The 21,349-nt window shown below is 45.9% G+C and overlaps 2 protein-coding genes across 5 annotated transcripts in view; one reads left to right on the top strand and one right to left on the bottom strand.

The window, feature by feature from the left end:
- The window catches only part of LOC144931695 (laminin subunit alpha-1-like), a 140,053-nt gene extending 123,178 nt beyond the window's left edge, over nt 1-16,875 (top strand). For both annotated transcript variants that reach the window (XM_078855867.1, XM_078855866.1), the window contains exons 52-63: nt 52-172; nt 1,374-1,556; nt 2,749-2,894; nt 5,412-5,588; nt 6,687-6,915; nt 8,602-8,720; nt 9,086-9,269; nt 10,456-10,617; nt 11,247-11,403; nt 12,556-12,689; nt 15,218-15,467; nt 16,055-16,875. In XM_078855867.1, coding sequence (XP_078711993.1) covers nt 52-172; nt 1,374-1,556; nt 2,749-2,894; nt 5,412-5,588; nt 6,687-6,915; nt 8,602-8,720; nt 9,086-9,269; nt 10,456-10,617; nt 11,247-11,403; nt 12,556-12,689; nt 15,218-15,467; nt 16,055-16,215 — 2,023 coding nt within the window. In that variant the 3' untranslated portion in view covers nt 16,216-16,875. The remainder of the gene's footprint in view (nt 1-51; nt 173-1,373; nt 1,557-2,748; nt 2,895-5,411; nt 5,589-6,686; nt 6,916-8,601; nt 8,721-9,085; nt 9,270-10,455; nt 10,618-11,246; nt 11,404-12,555; nt 12,690-15,217; nt 15,468-16,054) is intronic.
- Nucleotides 16,876-17,259: 384 nt separating this feature from the next.
- Nucleotides 17,260-21,349, bottom strand: part of LOC144931696 (rho GTPase-activating protein 18-like) — a 44,821-nt gene continuing 40,731 nt past the window's right edge. For all 3 annotated transcript variants that reach the window (XM_078855869.1, XM_078855868.1, XM_078855870.1), the window contains exon 15: nt 17,260-20,505. In XM_078855869.1, the coding sequence (XP_078711995.1) occupies nt 20,390-20,505 (116 nt within the window). In that variant the 3' untranslated portion in view covers nt 17,260-20,389. The remainder of the gene's footprint in view (nt 20,506-21,349) is intronic.

The raw sequence follows: 21,349 nt of genomic DNA, 5'->3' as shown, positions 1-21,349 counted from the left end.
GCTGCTGCTGCACGGATTTCTCACTGCGGCTGACCGCTGCTGTGCTCACAGGGGCGAGGTGAAGAGCCGAACGTTCACCGGATGCATAAAGGGTGTGGAGATCTCACGCAGCTACTTCAACCTGCTCACCTTTAAGAACTCCATTGGGGTCAAAAAGGGCTGCTCACTCGAGGTGACGGAGCCGTCTCTTCACACGTGCATGCTGTGTTGTCTTTTTTTTTGCTTTTGCGCATTGAGGGAGGGCCCCGTGGCTTACACGGAGAGCTCGTGCCGACAACGTCCGGCCATCCGAAAAGGCCGACTCTGCTGACGCCACCACCTGAGTTTTTATCGCTTCAACAAAATGCTGCTTGATAATATTGGTCCGGAAAGCCAATGGGACTGATGGACTATACATGTTGAACAAGGAGTTCAACATGTATAGTTGTTACACGTGCGATCCTCTAGAAATTGCTAATGCGTTGAGAAGAATTTCATGCAATTGTCATTTAGAGTAAACATGATGATTTTTCAAGTATCTACAGTGCCTATATATATAGAGCATAACTTTGATTTTGAAAAAAAAATCACATTTTGCATGACTTAACTGCACTGTCCCCGTCATGAGATGAAAAATGTCTGTTAAAAAAAACTCACAGATGATGCAGTGTGCATCATCCTCCTTTAGAAATACAACATGTGGAAGGTGATAACCACATATCCCACTTGAGGTCCCTTCCAGTGACATCTTCTTATCCACCTTAGGGGGCAGCATTTTCCCACCAAACCCTGCTTTAGAGATGTCAGTCTGCCATGGGGCAGACGAGCCCACATTGTTAATGAAAGAAAATGGAATTGAGCCAAAATCAAGTGCAAAATCCAATTTCAATGTCGAGGCGTAGTTTTTTTGCACGAGGCGATTTGATGACTGGATTGAGATCATAGTTGGGCTATACAAATGTTTAAATTATCAATTACTCTACCGACTATCAGTTCGATGATTTGACTAATCAGATAAGAAAATATTTCGGGGGTGGAAGTCTCGCCACTGTTCCCACGTGTGACGTTGGACGGGAGGTTTCGATTCCCTTATCTCCCACCATGTGGCTTGTACGAGGGACCACCGTTTTTAAAGGGAGCCCCCCCGAGTAACTGACCACAAAAACAAGAAGTATTTGATTTGACAATTTGTCAATTACAACTGACTTAATCGACTAATCATCCCGGCACTAATTGACGTCACGAAGTCGCCATCCAATTTAGTCACGTGACCCAGGATCTCCGTGCCCACTGACTCTTGAGCCACCTCCAATCTTATTGTCCATGCTGCTGCTCACAAAGTTGACGACGACGGTGCCAACACTGACGGCTGCTCCTCTGTCACCTGTGTGCAGCACGTTCACATGGTGAGCATAGAGTCGCCCGGGTTCGTGGAGCTGCCGGCAACCACCGCATCTCTTCCGCCCTCATCCGAGATCTCCTTCTCCTTCTCCTCGACCAACGCCTCGGGTCTCCTGCTTCACGCGGCCGGGGAGCAGTCGCCGAGAGTCATCCGCAAGCGGAGACAGAGTGGCGTGGTGAGTCGCCCCCCCCCCCACCCCCCCGTGTCCCTGCGCGTGCTCCGCCCCCCGTCGTCGTGGGCCTGACTTGTCGACAAATACAAAGATCCTTGCGGGGATGCTGCCGCACGTCGAGCGAATTCAAACTGCGTGGCAGAGAGGAGTTCTGTGGTGCGATGGTAAGCAAGCTTGATTTGCAATCGAGAGGTCGTTGGTTCGATTCGACGTCAGGGCTTCGCGACCACGTGGAGTGAGCACAACCGAAATGACGTCAACTTCGGAGCAGGGAGCAATGAAGTGAGCCTGTGTGCCGGAGCCACGTGAATTGTGTGGCACCGTGAGACTATAAACAGATGGCAACAACAGCGGGGAATAAGATGGCTGATACACCATTGGAACCTCATTTGCCAGTAAAAAATATGATAATTGTTTTTTTAGACCACAATACCTGCAGTCATAATGCAAACAAAAAACATAACTCTGATAATGTGCACTGTCCTTGAAGTTGATTGGTCCACACCAGAGACAGATTTCCTTAGAGCCTAGTCTCACATGGGTTTGACCAGATGACGCCAAAAGGCGCGCATTATCAGAGTTATGTTTTTTGCTTGCATTTTGGCTGCAGGTATTGTGGTCTATGCAAATATGACTCCTTGTAAAAAAAGGTGTCAGTTTTGTTGCCAGATAGAAGGGTAAAAAACCAATTATCAAGATGGCTGATGTTGACGACGGTTGTCATTTAAATATGTCCATTCATCAGCTTCCACTGCCCATGCCCTGCACACACTCTTTAACAGAAACGCGCAGTCTGCCCGCGTTCAGTTGCTCACTGTGTGCATATCCACGGATAACCACAAGAGGACAGTGTTGGCAGGGAAGCCGGCTAAGTGCGTCTATTCTTTGGGTCTTTCGGTAAAGTCACGTATGAATTCCTGCAATCACGAAAGTCAAGAAATAAACATAAAATAAACAAAAAACTACGACTTTCTAACACAACGCAAACGATCGTCATCAGGAGGAAAGAGGGGGGGGGGGAAAGCCGCTGAATGCAGACTGTTTTATACCTATCTACGTGACTTTACCGAAAGACTCAAAGAATATGAATTCCTGCAGTCACGAAAGCTTTAAGTCGAGATTTAAGTGCGTCTAGTTTTGTGATATTTACACAACAGACCTTTCTGACCCCCCCCCCCGCCCACTGCGTTTGCAGCCTTACTACGCCGTGTACCTCCTCGACGGGAACCTGGAGGTGCTGTTCAGCACCGGCGATGCCACGCGAAAGATCGTCAAGAAGTCGACGGGCGGTTCCTACAGCGATGGCAGGGAGCACGCGGTGGTTGTCAGCAGGCGGCAGCGGTGAGTGGTACCGGCGCGTGGGACCGGCCGATCGATCGAGGATGAGACGACCGAGTACAAACTCGTTTTGCGTGACTGTGCAGCAGCGTGGGTAAAGTGATGGATACAAGCGCAACTCGGTACTGGTCTCCACATGTAGATGAACGTATTTCTCTCCTAGTTGTTTTGTTCCTTTTCTTCTGCCTTTGTAAGTATCCAAGATCACACCTGGGGGCTCCGATAGTTCCATCTGTTTACTGTGGATGTGTTTATCCCGTGTATCCTGATTCTGTTTATCTCTGTGTTTTTTTTAACCGTAATGTAGGGCCATTGCCTTATTGGCTTTTCAGACCAGCAAGCAAACTCCTAACTGGTTTCAATCTTCTGGGGTCTCATCAGCAGACTCAAGCTTGTTAATCAAATGTTGCCGGCTTTAACCGATGTCATTGGCAAGAGCACTCGATCTAAACTATGGGGATGCGTTCACCACAAAGGCAATATTCTATACAAAACTCATTATGCGTTTCCAGGACACCATTGAGTAAAAGCACAGAACACCGTGCTGTTTCCACGTGCAAATAAAAACATTATGATGCGAGTAGCCGTAGTAACACCAAGCGTCAAACGTTGGAAGACGCAGCGTCGGACAGAGAGAAGTAAAGTGGTGAGACAACTGCAAGCGGATTTTACTGAAGGAAACGGTTATGCCCCGACAGCCCAAACGGACGAGGAGGATTGTAATAGCAGAGGGTATTTGGGAGCAATGATGCTGCCCAATGCCCGAGGAGCAGAAAGCGAGATGTCCCAGGACCAGGGCAGCATGGAGAAGGTTGGCAAGGCGTAGCAGAGACCCCCACATGAGTGGAACAGACGCGTGGAAGAAGAAGAAGAAGATTGGGCAGCAATGATGCAGCGGTTCAGCGATTCCCATCGATTTGTTGTGCTGGCGATACACGCAGTCATTTGTGTGTCTACAAAGCAGTGCTTTATAATTTATCTAGAGGTTATGTGCAAGTGTTATGGTTATGCTGATAGAAAACAAACAACTGGAAACAAGAAAAACAAATATGCGAGGATAGATGATGCTTTAGACAGACAGAACATATGAAAAAAACAAGATAATTTGTGTTGTCCTTGAATCCTAACCCGATATCAATGGGTTTACAATGTATGCACAGGTTATGCAACTTACGTGCAAATATTACCTTGACACTCATTAAACAATGACTCGGAACAAACCGGACGTAATTCATGAGATAGACAATCCAAACCCAGGCGTTATAAAACGGAGTAAAATTGTAATTTATTAGATCTCCGTGAGTTGAAGCATGACGCCCACATTATTACAACTCATTGAGCTGCAGAGGTGAATCGCTCAATGCCAAAGTGGTATGAGAACCGTTTATTCATTTTAGAACATGTAGCAGCACGCAGTTGGCATTCACAATCGTCGGCGTGCGAATACCCAGAGAAGTAGGAAGACAGCCAGAACAAAAAACCAACAATTGCCCAAGCTCTGTCATCCTATACTGCGATATTTGGCCAACTCCATTCGTGAGTGTTTATACATGTGGTCGGACACTGGTGCACCCAGATTAATAATAATCTGGGTGCACCTGTAAGATTGTCACCCTACTGCACCCAGATTAAGATTGTCACCCTACTGCACCCAGATTAATAATAATCTGGGTGCACCTGTAAGATTGTCACCCTACTGCACCCAGATTAAGATTGTCACCCTACTGCACCCAGATTAATAATAATCTGGGTGCAGTAGGGTGACAATCAATCCCCTGTAGGGACGTATATGAATCCACTTGCTGTACTGCCATACCTCGGCAAGCCAGGAGATGGCGACTTCTGAGCCCACGGGAATTCCGTGAATTTGCGTGATCCGCCAACCCTCATCATGGGACAAACCTGGAAGCTTGAGCACGGCTGCACCCCACTGACTCCAGTGGAGGCAGCGTTCTTTCGCAGGCAGGCAGCCCTCCGTTTGTTTGTGCAGGCGTTATTGGGTAATGGAAACCGCCTCTAGGTTTTCCACAGGGAATAGGTAAAGGCAAGGGGGAGGGGGAGACTGGGGGCGCGCAAAGGGGTGCACCATTATTTCGCAAAACTCAACGCCGATGCAGTTACATGCTAGCTTTGCCTGTGTTTCTCTTACAGTCTAAGAGTGTATATATATATAAATAATATGGCTTGCCCATAATCATCGTAATTAGGATAATGTTAGAGGGCTGGCTGGGGAAACACTAGCCATAATTTTTTTGTTGTAACTTTCCAAATGTCCCGCGAGTATAATTGCCTCCATTTCCAGCTAATGCTCTCTCAATACCCACCGTAACGCACTGCATTACGCAACCGAGAGTCGGGTTAAGGTTTTATGGAGTGCGGTGCAGTTGAATAACTGCGAGCCCATCCTCCCCATGGGTAATCAATTTGCACACCCGCAAAAACACACAAGTGTGCACGCACGCACGCAAGCACGGGACATGAGCACGCACCGGCTAACCCGAATGTGTTCCGCGTGAGCAGGGTGGTGCGCATGTCGGTGGACGACAGCCCGTCCCGGGACGCAAATCTGGGCAGCGACGGAGAGATCACGGTGGCCAGGTTGTTCGTGGGAGGGACGTCGGCCGGATACAGCCCACCCAGCAGTGTTCCAGTGCACACGTACACGGGCTGTGTGCAGAACATCATCGTCAATGGAGTGTGAGCAACCACCCCGGGACACTCGGCCATGGGCGGGTGGTAGCTTTCACTAAAGCGGGTCATCCATTTCACGTGTTGTACAATTCCTAGAATGTTTTGCTTTTGTTTAAAAGCCATGGCCGTGGTGTATAATGGTTAGCATGCTGGACTTGCAATCCAGAGGTCACCGGTTCAATATCCCAGCAAAGGGATTGAAACAACGGTATTGTTTTTTTAATGCCCCCACCCAGCAGCGCACGGGTCCACCCATCAAGCACAGTTAGTTGATCGGCAGGTCACGTTGGTGGGGTAAAGTGTGGGTACTCCAACCCCTTCCAAGACGTTTCGCCAGCGTGGAAGATGAGGCCAAATGCCCTGTGATGAGGCTCTCTCTAAGAGCTCCCACTCATAGGGGGAGGCCCTTCTTGCGGAAGTGGTGTGCGTAAATAATTGAAAAAGCTGCGCGTTTTTAACCCAAACGGCTGCAGTAAACAATATTTGGCTCCTGATGGATTTGAATGATGGGTTTCTTATGTTCACGTTGGTTTTTATTGTCAAGGGTGGGCAATGCGCGTAACGTTTAATGTGCACTGTGTTTACGTTCAATCGCCTTGGCATCCATTGTGGTGTGGTTATTCGGAAATACCACTTGCAGTTTACATTATGATTACATTATTTTTCTTCTGAACGTACACTTTTTTGGGGGGCAGTGGTGGTGGGGGGGGCAGTGGGGGGTGGGGGAGGGGTTGCTCATTTACCCTTTAAAAGCTCGAAAAAGTAACACCGCAAATAATCTGACAAACGCCCCGAACGTGCATTGTTATGCATCGCTGTAACAGTGCAGACCTTTCCTGAGAACGTGATTAACTGCGGAGGCGTGGAGCACGAGAAAGGGTTGGTTGGGGGGGGTGGGGGAGATAAGGTAGGAGTGATGTAGCCTCGTTGCATGGCTACTTAAGCTCCCCGGGGAGGAAAGGCCACGATACTTTTTCTCCCGGTCCAAATGTGCGCAGCTGCTCACGACAGCACACAACCGTGGCCAAAGCAGCAGCAGCAGCAACGGCGCGATCATCGCAGCTCCCGTTTCCCCCCCCTCCCCCCATCTTGGGCGTCATGCAGGCTGCAAGACTTTGCCCACTCTCTGAACTTCGACAACGTGGACATCGGGCGGTGTCGGACATCGGAGCCACAGTGGAGGGCGACGATGCAGCCCACTGGGAGGAAGGCCGGGGGGGGCTCCGGGCGGGCGGTAGTGGTCCCTGCGCTGAACAGGCCCCAGCCCGGCAGAGGCTTACCCACTCCTCCTCCTCATGCTGCTCCAAACAAGCCCGCCACCACCACAGCTCAAGTACGCCGAAATCAGTCCATTGGTCGTGCACGCGCCGTGCATTCGAAAAGTTTGTCCTGGAGGCCATAAAACAGCCGAGCGCGCTGCGACAAACGGCACTGCAAAAGGCGTGAAAGATGAGGATCCGATTGTTTCTTTAAGTCGACGTGGCTATCGGAACTTGGCAAAAATAGGGAAATTCACAGTCGAGAAGTGTGAGCAACGAGGCAGAAAATAATAGTTTCTGCTTGCAGTGTGGTGGTTGAACAGAGTGTGAATGAGACACCGACAGGGTTTCTGCAGCCCTAGTTGAGCTGTGAGCAACCTCCTGCAGCTACAGGGATGACAATAATATAGGCAATTGTCTCATTAGAAGCACGCAGACAATGACTGTTGGAAGGTCATGTGACAATTAAGATCAGTCGTTGAGCTCAACAAACAACTCTTGCATTGAGTGAACAGCTTCAAAGATCACACTGAGCTTCACAACGTTAAGCGCAGTATTTTTATATGTGCTAATTCCCAAAGTAAAACTCTGAAGTGTTCGAATGAAGCGAATTAATGGCTGATTACCATGTAAGCAAAGTTAAAAGAAACACTGTTGTTGTTTTATCTTTAATGTGCCCTCGACTAGGCAATTACTAAGTGGAACGTGTTTGTGTTTAGAAATTGAAGTTTATTTGTGCAGCCCTTGGAGCATGCTCCCACTCACTGTGCACGGCATGTGTCTTCAGACTTTGCGTTTCCATTGCCTTGTTATTAACGTATGACATATAATGTTACAAAATTAGTCCTCATTGTGGTTTATATATTAGTCAAAACCAAGTTAAATACGTACATCTTCTGAGCACATTAAATCTGCACGAGCCAGCTAGAATATATTATTCTGCTATTTGTGGTATGGGAATTAACAATTAGCATTTTATTATAGTAATGCGTGGAAGTAACATTTTAATTAAAATTACCATCCAAAATACCAAGCTTTGTTTTGCAGCGTTTCATGTTTAATATGAACACTAATTAGAAAGCTAATAACCAGAAATACTTTAACATAAATGCTGATGCAATATGCAATAAATCAAGCACTCCACTACATCAATAGCATTTGAGAGATAAGTACTATTATGTAAATAGAGTGGAGTGGTAATGCATTAGTGAGCTACACTATGAATATATGAATCCACCTAATCTGAGTTTGCTTCCCAGCCACAGCTAACATCGGTGGCAAATGATATCTGAATTGGTAAAGGGCCCCCCTCCCTTCACCAAACCACACTGACCAGTGTGGTGAAGTACTGCATAGCCCGACATCTCCATAACCGACACAGAATGTGGTTTTCAGCCAGTAATTCATTGAAAAACGGCTGGAAATTATGACTATTATTTTACTGTGAAATAACAAATGAATTTCAAAAATTATACTTTCCATGTGCTATGACGAAGGGTCATTGCGCAAAGAATCGGCTATGGTATATGTTTTTCCCATGTAAGAGGCAGTGTAATTTTTGAATGTGAGGTTTTTTTGTTTATTTTGGCTGTGTATCAACACTGCCAATGCGGAATCACCAAATAATGAATTTATATATTAAACATTTCAATGTGGGATCCAAGTACAGCATCGGAATTGATAAAGGTGTCGCGAGACCCGGCGAGGCTTTGCTGGGGTAATCAAGGTCATTTCCATCGATGCATGGGCGTCTCTTCCAGATGCCGGTGCGGTGCGCTGTCGAAGCTGCGGCTTCTCTCGAAGCCAACAGTCTGCAATTCGGCCTGAAGAAGGACAGCCATGCCGTTCTGACCTTCGACAGGGACACGGTGAAACGCAGGTCAGCCCCTTTGTCTCCGCACAACAGCCCTGTGTGTACAATGGGGTTGTGTTGTTGGTGCACTACAAAGCCCTAAATCATTACATTCGTGTAACAGCAATTTTTCCTGCCACCATTCAAAAAACTAAAGTAGCCTTCACAGAAAACCTGCACAATTTTTCTTCGCAGACCATCGAAGTTGACGTCGTATTACGATTTTCTTGCACCCACCAGATCATTCTCGGAAATGAGTTGTGACAACGTGCACGCCGATAATTTGCGTATTTTAGTTTTTCGTACAAATGTAGTCTCTCCCTTCCACCGATAGTGTAGGTTGCCGTGGGAAAGGCTTGCTCTGTTTGGGGTGCGCGACGGCGTGTGCGTAGGCTCGCGCTGCAGCTGAGCGTGCGCACACTGGCGAGCGATGGGCTGGTGCTCTACATGGGGAGTGCAAACAACCTCGCAGCGTTGCAGCTGATTGGTGGACGCCCGCAGTTCACCTTTGACTTGGGCAAAGGGGTCATTAAGGTCACGGCGGCACAACTAATCAACGACGGAACTTGGCATACGGTCAGTGCTGCAATAATCTTTTTTCGCGTGTTTTTTTTTGTTAACACACACTTGTAAAATTACCAACGCATTTAGCGTAAAAGAGAAAAATGCACTCATTAATTTCCTTCAGCGAGCGAGTGGTGTGCACCCGTTTCAAGTGTTTTTGTTTAAATGTTATGAGGGCTTGAGAAGGCACATTGCAAGAGTCTTATATTCTGTTTGAGCTTCAATAATGGAGGTTATTGATCCGTGTGGCTTAGCGAGTAATGTATAAACTGATCGTAGATTATTTTGAAAAAGTAAATAAATTCCCTTTTATCATATACAGAAATTTCCACTCAAAAATATATCCTCCCCACAAGATTAATCTTGAAAATGGGATCATTGCAGTTTCTCAAAAGTGCTTTAAGGGGATTATTTTTTTTTAAATAAATAAAACTGTTGGTGTGTATGTATATATACACACACAAGTAACTGAGTAATCCTGGACCTGTGAGAGAGTCTACGGAGATGGAAAAACATCTTCAAGGGAGCTCTGGGTTGCAAATATCACACTGGACACGTGTGAATAAACAGTAAATAAATGTAGATTGAAAACTCACTTCTTTAGAACTGCTTCTTGTGTTCAGTTTGTTGTCCTTCACTCCGCACCTCCAATTATCATGGTTGGCTACGTACGGTGAGAAATACGGTCAAAATACACATATACATACAAACATATAAAACTCGCACGTAGGTTTGGAATATCACTCTGAACGGAGACACGGTGGAGCGTGGGCCACGGGTGCAGGTGCTTTCAACCGCACGATCGATAGCTACACAGGCCACTAACGACGATGATCACGATGTAACAACGAACGAGGCGATTTTCTGAACCGTGGCTCTGCTCTTGCCTGTGTGTGCGTGCTTGTTGGTGGGGAGCGGCGGCGCAGTGGTTAGCGCACTGCGCTACTAACCAGGCGACCCGAGTTATATTCCCACTCATGGTCAACACCAGTGATGGTTAGCTGAACTTGGCTCAGCCTCAAATGAGTACCTGGTGTGATGTGCAAACATTGCCGTGAGGGAGACAAAGACGGCCGGGCATGCTGCTGGCCACCTACCCCCTCGCGTGCCATGCCGGCCTTAATAGGCGCTCACTGAACAGCACTTGCCCCGACACTGCTAAGGCTACACGGGGCGACCTTTGTCTTTGTGCGTGCAGTTGAGGGTCGAGCGTGGAAAGCGCAAGGTGGATCTGAGCGTGGACACCCGGCAGCGCGCCACCACCAAGCTGCCCAGCGGCAGCTCCAGCCTGGAAGTGGAGAAGAGGCTTTACCTCGGCGGGGCCCCTGCTGGTGCACCCGGCATCAAGAGACTGGGCAACGTACGTTTGGCCTTCGGCGTGGGATTGAAGCACACGTGGTGGCGGTGGTGGTGGGTAGTGAAGCTCACGGCTTGAAAAGGAAGGAGCCTTCTTCTTTGGCAGGCCCATGCGCACGTGCTCCGTGATCAAACCTCCAAAGAACAAAAGGAATATCCCTTTCAGTACTTTGTCGCATGTGTAAAATTTGCCCCGTTGAATATCGGACATTTTGAGCAAAGCAAAACAATGCTCTCTAGACCAAAAGGTGGGAGATGCACAGTCGATACATGTATCATGAGTGCAAGAATATATTGGAATAAATTCCTTATTACATATCTACTCATCACGCAAGTCCAAATCCTGGATTGGGTTGACTCGGCACATTTTATCGACCGCGGATGAATGATGAGTACCATCTTGTGGAAAAGTCAACGGTGGTTGACCTCTAGAGAGACCCCCACCGCAAGGAACAGGAATTTCCACCACTGGCCGAGGAATGTAAACAGCAGATGGCCACCACCTCAGTTCTTCATTTAAGCAAGAAATAACTTTCGAGCATAAGAATTTGAATCGATGCATCGACGCATTTTCACGTGCCCAAAAAATGTACGAATGACACTCTTTGCACGAACGTGTGTATTGTCCATCAGGTCACAAACAGCTTGGCTGGATGCATCAGAGACTTCTCACTCAACGGTGCCAAGCACAGCCTCAGTCCAGCTACGTTTTCGCTGAACCATGTGGAGGGCTGCTATCAAAACGTGGAGCCTGGGTTTTACTTTCAGGGAACGGGATATGCCATGCTAGGTACGTTCGCCGGTGTAAACATTGGCAATGGCGCGTGCGTTTTCCCCTTTCCTTGTGGACCTGTGACATGCTTGCGTGCTGTCGCAGCAGGCAACACAGCTCCCATAAATAAGTCTTCAGTTTAAAATACTCTAATTTTGGGGGCAAATTAACTCTGTGCGTCTGCCTGTACAAGGATGTGTGTACGGGTGATTCAGTAATAGCCATGGAAATAGCATGAAGAGGGGGGGGGAAATAAATCGAAATTTCGTTTAATCTATGAACAGCCGTGACGTCGATTCGAGATGCATTGCAAGGCTGCCTGTCCAGTGAGAGTGTTGTGGAATGTGTGAGTCGAGAGTGGGTCAGTGGGGGAAGAGAGCGGGGCACTCTGCAGTGCGCTAGGTGTGGGGAAAGTGGAGTGAGGAGTGTGGGTAACTAGTGGGGATTAAGTGAAGTTGTTTTTGCAAGTACAGGAGCTGAGACGGCAGTGAGTGAAGTGCTAAGCAGGGGAGGGGGTTGAACAGCAACGAAGGTAAAGGTGCAGCCCTGCAATTGCTTGATCAAGCCACTCCTGGCGGAAGGGCCTCAACTAGTGGGGGGGGGGGGGGGGCTCTTGAGAGCTTCGCTACAGGGTATTTTTGGCCTACTCTTCCACGCTGGCCAGATATCTTAGAAGGGGCGGGAGTTACCCGCACTTTACGTGACCTACTAATCGATGATAACCGTGGTGTAACCATTACACCGTGGCAGCATTCGCTGAATAGCGGTGCGTGGGTGAAATAACCAAACCGTGTTGGGTGGGGGTGAAACTACTCCAGAGAGTTTGGGATATTTAATAAAATTTCTATGCAACAAGAGACAAATATTCTAGATTTGAAGCTTTCGTGACTGCAAGGATTCATATTCTTAGGTTTTTTCGGTAAAGTCACGTAGGTAAAAAATTTTAATTAATAAAAGTAAAATAAAAATAAAATAAAAATCACGCCGTTTCGGAGGCAACACAAGCTTCCGTCTTCAGGTGGAACCGTTACAGCACGATAGCTGTATCTTAATTTTAATTTTTTACCTACGTGACTTTACCGAAAAAGCCTAAAAATAAGAGACAAATAGAACACAAGTATGTCACACAAGCATGCAACAATGAGTGCTAACCTTCGCTTTTGTGCACAGCGGCGGGAGGGTACCGCGTGGGCACGGACCTGGAGATTTCGCTGGAGTTCCGGACGACCCAGCTGGATGGGGTGCTCCTGGCCATCAGTAGCCCACGCATGGATGCCGTCGGCATCGAGCTGGTCGCTGGAAAGGTGAAACCACTTTCTTCCCTGCATTTGTGCGCTCTTCTCGTGTTTCCTTCCTTTTTTATCATTTCGGTGACCCAGGTGACTCTTGCAAATGAGACAATCCCGGTCTCTTTTGAGCTCTCGCCTGGTTAAACAAAATAAATAACGACACACAATTCTCCCGCCCTACGTCAAACCCTCCGGCATCTGTGCTGAACACCACGGCAGAAGTTGCAGATGATCAATCCTGCCTGTGAGAACGCCAGGCAATTATTCGCAGAGGTTGTAAACGATGATAAATGCCAATAGGCGGCATTGTCCAAGTGAGACGTGGTTTTCCTAATAGCGTTATCGTTCAGAGGCATGCCATTTAGCGGGTCCTACTTGGGGTGACAAAGCACATGAAGAATGAGTTTCTTCGCGACAACAAAAAAAAGTCGTCCTGACCTAACGACGGACTTACACTTCATCTCTGTTTTACCAATCCTTGAAATAAATGTACCGACAAAAATAATTTCAAGCTTTGACCATCAGCCATTTGTTCATTTATTCCTGAAATAAAGGCATTCCCTGGCCATTTGGTCATTGGGGTTGTTTGACCATACTTCACCATGCTGGTCACTGTGTGTTGGTGGAGGAGGATGGGGGTTGCACAGGACTAGTGCAGCTATCACCCAAAACTGATGTGAGCCATAGCCAGCAGTTGAACTTAGGTCACCAGGTTCATTACACAGGGGGGCAGTGGTGCAATATTCAAGCGCACTGCACTAGCGCACACTGCTATTACTTCTGTAATACATATGGGTGCGTGCAGACTTTTATGCTTCTAAATGTTTCGTCTGCCTCTTGGTAGATTTTGCAATGAAAAGTGACGGCTTAATTCTCATGAGAGAACAAGTTCTGTCTGTTTCATGCATTGTTTACCACCGCTGTCAGATGAGCACAACTTAGAGTAGGGAGTTCACTCAGTCTAGCATTCACTCACTGCCACAATAGATGTGTTCTACTTATTATTAATATTCGATTCAACCGTATTAGGGCTCTGCACCCCACATGTCTGCTGGCCAAGCTTGATAGGAGGTACGACAGTTTGGATGTCTGCATAGTCACGATAATAGAATGTTTTATATTTGATGGATTAACAGTGATGTTTAAACACTACAGAAATCCAAATCGTGTTAAAATACCCAAAATAATTCATTTAACAGCGCACTGCACGATGAATTTAATGGCCAAAATTAAATTCCCAGTCACATCGGTGATGAGTTATATCTGAACCAATCCCGCAATTTCCCCACCGATTTTCCATCCTGCATTGCACAACGTGGTGAAGTATGGTTAAACAACTCCTATGTGTCGCCATGGTGTGACGATGCCTTCATCTGCAGTGGAGCTACAAAGCGGCTTGAAATTATGATCATTAATACGTAACAGACAAGCATTGTTCTCATGTCCAGACTCGGATTACACTTGTTGAGCTATCATAAGAAAGAATGCGTACATGGGACAAGCATTGGCAGGGTAGGTGCTGGAGGATTTTCACGAGTGTATTCTATTTTGTTTGTTGACGTATTATTACTGTATATGCAGTGCATCTAATGTGTACACGTGTATATATATAAACATCACATAAATAACGGCAGTATGCGGCACATATGCTTTCTTTTGAAATTATTAAACATATCATTTGCAGCCAACCCACTTTTTAAATCCTTTATATTAAGTTCGCTTGCTTGCTTGCGTGCTTGCGTGCTTGCGTGCTTGCTTGCTTACGACCGTGCAAATCTTTCGGTCGTTTTTTAACCCACTTCCCGTGATCCAATCGAGCTGACATTTTGCACACAGACTCGTTGTGCGTGACAATTAATTTTCGTGAAAAATTTTTTCCAAAATTTTACACTGTTTAGGAAAAATGTTTTAAATATTTAATTACCAATTGCTTCATGCTGCCAGACAATCATCTGACCCATAGGTGGCAGCCATCTCAAGCCAGAGGACGAGAGGACTCTATCCGCCACGCATATAAAGGATTTATAGTGAAAAACTTTGTTTTTACGGGTTAATTTTTTAGAGTCGAGAAAAATAATGAACAATCCAGTCCAAATTTAATTAGCTCTAAGTCACTGCTGTGTGTGATCAGCCCTGTGGCCTTGTGATGAATGTGCCAGGCTTAGTTCAGTGGATTGGGTGTTTGGATTGCGGGGGTGGGGTTGGTGGTTGTTGGTTGTGCTGGCGATGTGGGGTGTGGAGGGCTTCTATTTCAATGCCTGGCATTTATCCAGGCACTTTAAATAATTATCTGCCAAGCATCCGTCCAAATTGGGCCGGCCACCTGCTCTGGCCACTGCCTTGGCAGAATAAGCTTAAACGCTCCAGGCTTTGTTGCTGTTTGGAGAAAAAAAAGCGTCGAATGAAGTGAATGTTTTCTCGTGCATCATTTTTTGATAAAGGACACGTAAGATAATTACACGAGGAATGCCTGCCACCTCGTTCGCACAAAGCCGCACGAGGCGCAAATGTGAAATGTGCAATTTGATGATCCTGTCCTTCAGGTGCTATTCCACGCAGACAACGGAGCCGGCCGCTTCTCAGCCGAGCTCTCCCCGCTGGCATCAGCGGAGGCAGGGTCCGCTGGCACCGGTGCCGGCCACTTGTGCGATGGCCACTGGCACCGTTTGGAGGCCAGCAAGCTCAAGAACCGCCTGGTGCTGAAGGTGAATGGAGCCGCAACAGAGGCCGCCAGTCCACACCAATCCAACTCGGCCGACACGAATGACCCCGTCTACATTGGCGGCTTCCGAGGTACGTGGGGGGGGGCACAGGTGGTCCACCGCCATGGGCCCAGATTTTTTTGTTTGTTTTGAGTTTTCTGTTTTCTCTTTTAATAGTTAATGGAGCACAGGTGTTGTTATTTCAACTGAGTGCGCACGTTATGTGAAAAAAAAAATTCTGCTTCCACGATAACTACCTGGAAAATACAACGACCTGCAATGTTTAAACGTTTGACAGTTTGTATTGGCTGCTGTGCCTTTTGAATGCCTGACCCCAGGTCAATAGAACCATGAGTGAACGATTTTGTATGGAAAGCAACATTTGCGCTCACTGCATGCCACCCACACATCGTAAATGAAAATTAATCTGTAAAGTTTCAGCCCTGAAATTTCTTGCTCATGCCACTGCTGAGACAGCCTCCTCTAGAAAACTGAAGATAGAACCCACTACATTCTAATTTATGCATCCGCACATCCTCGCCTGTGATTCTACACTGCTGCAAAATCATTGGTTGCGTACATTTAACGTCAAATGACAGCATACTTTACATGTTTCGTGTAAACATTTCCAGTTTGTTTGATTTACTTACATGTACCTTGATATCTTGTCTAATGCAGAGGGAGTGAAGCAGCATGCACTTACCACCCAAGTGCCGTTCCGAGGCTGCATTCGCAATCTTCGCTTCATGAAGAGCCACCAAATCCAGCCGCAAATTCACCTGGGAGAAGCCTCGGACATGATGGGCGTTCTGCCTCATGCCTGTCCGGCTCAAAGCTAGGCAAGTGGACTGGCTGTGGGGCATGTATGCTAGCCCAGCTACGTGTTTTTTTTAACAATCCATTTTATTTAAAAACAAGTTCAAAATTAAGCTTGATGGTGGTTGTTTCTGGGAAAACTCGTCGAGAAAATGGATTGGATCTATTTAATAACGCCTGAAAAACCAACCGTTTCCTAAATTATCTCACTCAATTTAGATTTTGCTCTTAATCGACACCCACCTCTAATGCATCATGTAGCATAGAATAAAATAAGTTTTGGTGCTCTAAAACAATCCCATAATAAACAAAATAACGTTTTAATTGTTTTATACAAAGAGGGTTCATTTACCCTGCTTACGGGTGATGTATTTACAATTGTACTGGAATATTATGGAATTATTTTTTTTATAGGACAAGAGGTTATTTTTGTTTTGCAATGCAGTAGCATTAATTAATACACATGCACAGTAATGTAGACCATCACAGCTCGCATAGTTATAGAAAATAATCATCTACTCGGTCTCATTTGCTCAGCAGCAGTGAAATCTGACAGCCATTCCATACTGCCTCTTTTGTGTTCTTTTAACCTTTTAATAATACATTGTAAAAAAAAACATGACAGTATTCACACGTGTCCACAGAACACTGTAGCATCTCCAGAATGCACTGACACTTGTTTTACAGCACCTGCAGCCTCCTATAGCAATTTGCTGTGACACTGCTCGTGGTATTTATTGGTCAACCTTCTTATCAGTATTGGCTGAATTTCACATTCAGACCTGGCGTCTCCAATTGAAATGGTACCATAGTATCCTGCAGCAAAGGCGCGACCTCAATTCAGTGCTCAAAGATTATGTATCTGGATGGAATGTGTCATCAGGAGGTGTTATAAGTCTCATCTTTCACATTTCGGGTAGAACAACTTAATCCCACCATACTCAAGCTGCCAATTGGCAGACTATATTACACTGTTATTTAAAGTCAGATAGAGGTTCCTGCACAATGACGTATTGTTTTGGAAATGGACGGTCCAGTGTTCTACGATCACAGAAGCTGCCCCATAGTAGCACCATTGCTATTATTATTATGAAGTGATGCAGCTAACAGTATCACATGCAATGCCATGGCATTTGCGCTAAAGTTTCTAAACGGTTGTAATGGTACATTATGCAACATTGGAATCAAATTAACTTGTTATAGGCAAATCTGCAAAAAAATATTTAATACATTTAAATAATTGAACCATTTGGAATACAAATATTTTCACCAAAACTCGTGTTCAAATTGCAGCATCTATCGTGTTCCCAATTCCAATGTTGTGTTTGGCAGTACGGCTGCCAGCAGTCACAATTTTTTTTTTATCAAACTGGAGGCGAAGATGCAGTCCTGCAATCGCTGAAGCTTTCAGTTTCAGTTTCATCCATTTATTTGGTATAGCCCTGTGAGCCATTCGGCTCTTGAAGCTACTGCTGATGAAAAGGCCCGTGCTAGGGGGAGCTCTAGAGCCCCTCCTCCAGGGTGTTTGGCCTACTCTTCCACACCGACCAGACATCTGGGAAGAGGTGGGAGTGCCCATATACTTTAACCCACCTCACAAGATCTGCCGGTCGACTATCTGTAGCGACAACATTTTTATATTGTTTGAGAACATTGTGAAATGAACGATCAAAATAAGAATACATCACGGATGAACAGCGATTGACAATTTAATGTTTCGTACTTTCTCTTCGCGCACACATTAACAAGTGTATGTTGTCTTCTTTTAATACAATGTATAGATGCCTCCATACGTCTTACTATTTTATTGGCTCTGAAACAGGTGACAAATTAGGAAATGTTTGCAAAAAGACAACACCTTCGTGTGGATATACGATCACAGCACAATATCTAAGACTCGTGGGTGGACAATACAATAATGGGACATTCAACAGGCCGATCTGCACGTGCTGTGTATGGTGCTCATATATTGATTTGGTCCATGTTGAGAAGTCTAAACCTACAATGCATATCCTTCACGTGCAAGTATTGTGTGGGAAGTTTAAACTCTGCACACGTGTGCCATTTTTTATGTTGAGCCAATTTTTTTTAACATATATTCGAGCTACGAGCCATACTGATGGTTTTTTTCAGTGGTTTTAAATTGCCACATTTTAATTGTGCATTACAACTCGAATGTTTAATGTTTATGAGAAAGGTGCTATTTCTTAACTAGTTTAACAGTGCTTTTAACGTGCAAAATAATCACGACTTGAACGCAATATTCTGTGAAGCCTTCATTTTTAGGTGCATTGTTAAACAGTGTTTTACAAACAAAATGGAACTGTTACACTTCATATCTCCTGTGTGTGTGCGTTATGGGGTTTGTTTTTTTACTTTTAGTTACCAAGTTTCATATTTAGTCAATAAACACCATCTTGTCACGAATTCAACGCACTAATGATTTTGTTATGCGCAGACCCGTTGCATATGGCCGTACATGCCTTCACCTTTTCACATTACACTTTAATGTTTTAGTTTGTTTTTTTACAAAATGTTCCCCAAATAAAAGATGACTACACACCTACACTCTAAAATGGTTACGTGTTTAAAATAGCTTAACTTACTGCACTGAGACGCGTATCATATAAACTACTGTTACACAACTATTATGCTTTTCTTTTTCAAAACTGACAAAAGCCAACAACACATTGTCAGTTAGTGGTTGTGTTGCAGCATATGCCATCATAATGTAACTCCACTTGCCTGTTCCTGTTGAACCAGACCTCTTGTAATGGTAGTGCACTCTTCAAATTGAAGCCAGCTCCTGGTGGTATTTTTCCAAGAACATTAGCGTGGGTCTTAATGCAATGCCCTTGGCACACATAAGACCAAGTCAGTCGTTACTATGCGTGGAGGGGGGGGGGTGCAGTGCTTGGCACACTGCGCTGAGAACACAAAAAGCAGAGTTCAATTCCCAGCCCTGGCCACCATCAGTGTTGAGCGATATCTGAGCCGGTACCCTCCGCCCCCTCTCCCGACCTCCAAAACCCCCTACTACCAACACCGTGGGGGGGAGGGGAACTTTCATCCAGCAGTGGACTGCTAAATGAAGTTTTTCCACGCACAGCTGTGCACAACTGCAGAGGAGCACGTATGATCGGCGTATGGATGCGATGTGTTTTTTCCTTCACATGTCGAGTGCTTAATTCCCATCGTATTTCAAGAAAAGGTAGCGTTCGCATGACCGCACCACCTCCCACAATGATTAACGGAACACGATTGCATTGGTACTGAGTGTCAACCCAAACAGCGTTAACTGGCAGTGGTTATCTTCAATAGATTTCCTTTTTTATCAGTTACTTCCACAGCAAATTCTTTAAAAAACTAATCATACTGGTTTGGTAGAATACTTAGATGCATATAAAATAAATCCTTTGGCAAGACATGCACTTCGTAATACGCTCATTGTACTTCCACGCGAGTACAATTCAAAACAGGAAATGTCCATTGTCTTTCTGTATCCTTGATAGCTTGGATATCCGTCTTAGTGTATGTACAGAAGTGGTATCACTGCTCATGATTTGTTTTCGGTTGCATCCTTTGGAGCATTTCTCTTCCGGCCATGTGTAGGGTTGGCACTCCCCATTCGTTCAAAACATCTTTCTTCCAAGTCCCAGTACCTGCAAGCCTTGAAGTGCACTATCCTCATATTTTATATGCAGTCATTTACTACCAAAACATTCTGCTTGTTTCAACACATGATGAGGTGAAGTGTAACTCCTTCAAACGTGGAACCTGTCAGTGCTGTGCACGGAGCTATAAAGGTTCAAATGCTTTGTCACAGAGCAAATGAGAAAAAACAAATTACGAATTAAACTACATTTAAATAATAGTGATTGTCGTAGTAACTTGTAGTGTTCTTCCCTTGCAGTGCTTAAAAAAAACATTAAAAAAATGCATAAATCACCGTTGCTCTTTGTCAATGCTGTTGAAAGACGTACAACTTTACCCCAGCACTTAGCAAAAAAACAGGAACATGTTCACGAGTGTCTGTATTTCTTCTATATACACATCACGGGCCAATGTTTGCTTCAGCACGGCAAGTTGTGCGTAGCAGCGCCTGCGCCCTCCGTGGTGCTCCCCCGTGCCTCCTGAGCGATCGTCTGATGCGCGAGGCCCCCATGAGCAGTCCAAGATACACGAGCGGCCGCCTGGTCAACAGACGGCATTTGGCGCGGCGGGCAGCCCCCGCGGCTTGATGACCCACTCGGCATGCGGGTTCACACGGTACAGCGCCAGCATGCAGGTCTGGTTGTCCAAACGGCGCTCGCCTGCGTGGCCGGCACAGTTGGAAATGATGACAACCATGGGGAAACGAGGGGGGGGGGTGGAGAGGATGCATTTTACTGTAGATCCCACACAGGCTCTGTTGCAGACAGCCCCGCGCTTCACAATTTATTTGTGCACGCGCATCAAAACAAACTCTTGACTTGGCGAGTAAAGGTGCAGCCCTGCAATTTCTTTCTCACGCCACCGCTAGCGAAATGGCCTCGGCGAGAGAGAGACATTAAGGGCTCCCCGCCAAGCGGGATTTGGGCTGCTCTTCCACGCCGGTCAGACGTCCTTGGAAGAGATGGGAGCACCCAGACTTTTCCCCACCACAGGCAACCTGGCGATCGACTGGTGTACGCATTTATACTGCCCGGTGGACAGGTGAGCGTGCGTCAAGAAACTTGCTCATTATTATCAACTGCAACGCAGGGAGACCAAATTGGCGACCTCCATATCGCAAACCCAATTGTGCTAACCATTACGACACAACAGCATCGTTGCTATGACTAATTAAGAGTGCAGTTCACGTGTAATGTGGATTATGTGTACATGTTGTGAATGTACACTTCAGAGTACATTCTATTATGAGCTTATCTAGTAAACACATGATATTAAATATGCACGGCATCCATAAAGGTATCCTTAAATAATAAAGAGTTTCAGTGAAACAGCAATTTGAATCGCACAATGTTTCTTATATGCTGCATACAAAAGAATAAAACGCGTGCCAAAGAATTGAAAAGAGTGCATGAACAAATCTAGCTGTCGCCTGATGAAGCTGGTTGTAATTACTGGCGAAACGTCATACTCAGGTTGTAAATGTTGTGGCTTGGCTCGCCAACA

The sequence above is a fragment of the Lampetra fluviatilis genome, chromosome 4 (assembly GCF_964198595.1).
Source record: "Lampetra fluviatilis chromosome 4, kcLamFluv1.1, whole genome shotgun sequence".
NCBI lineage: Eukaryota > Metazoa > Chordata > Hyperoartia > Petromyzontiformes > Petromyzontidae > Lampetra > Lampetra fluviatilis.
The sequence above is the reverse complement of the archived record's forward strand: the minus strand, read 5'-3'. Positions and strand labels throughout refer to the sequence as shown.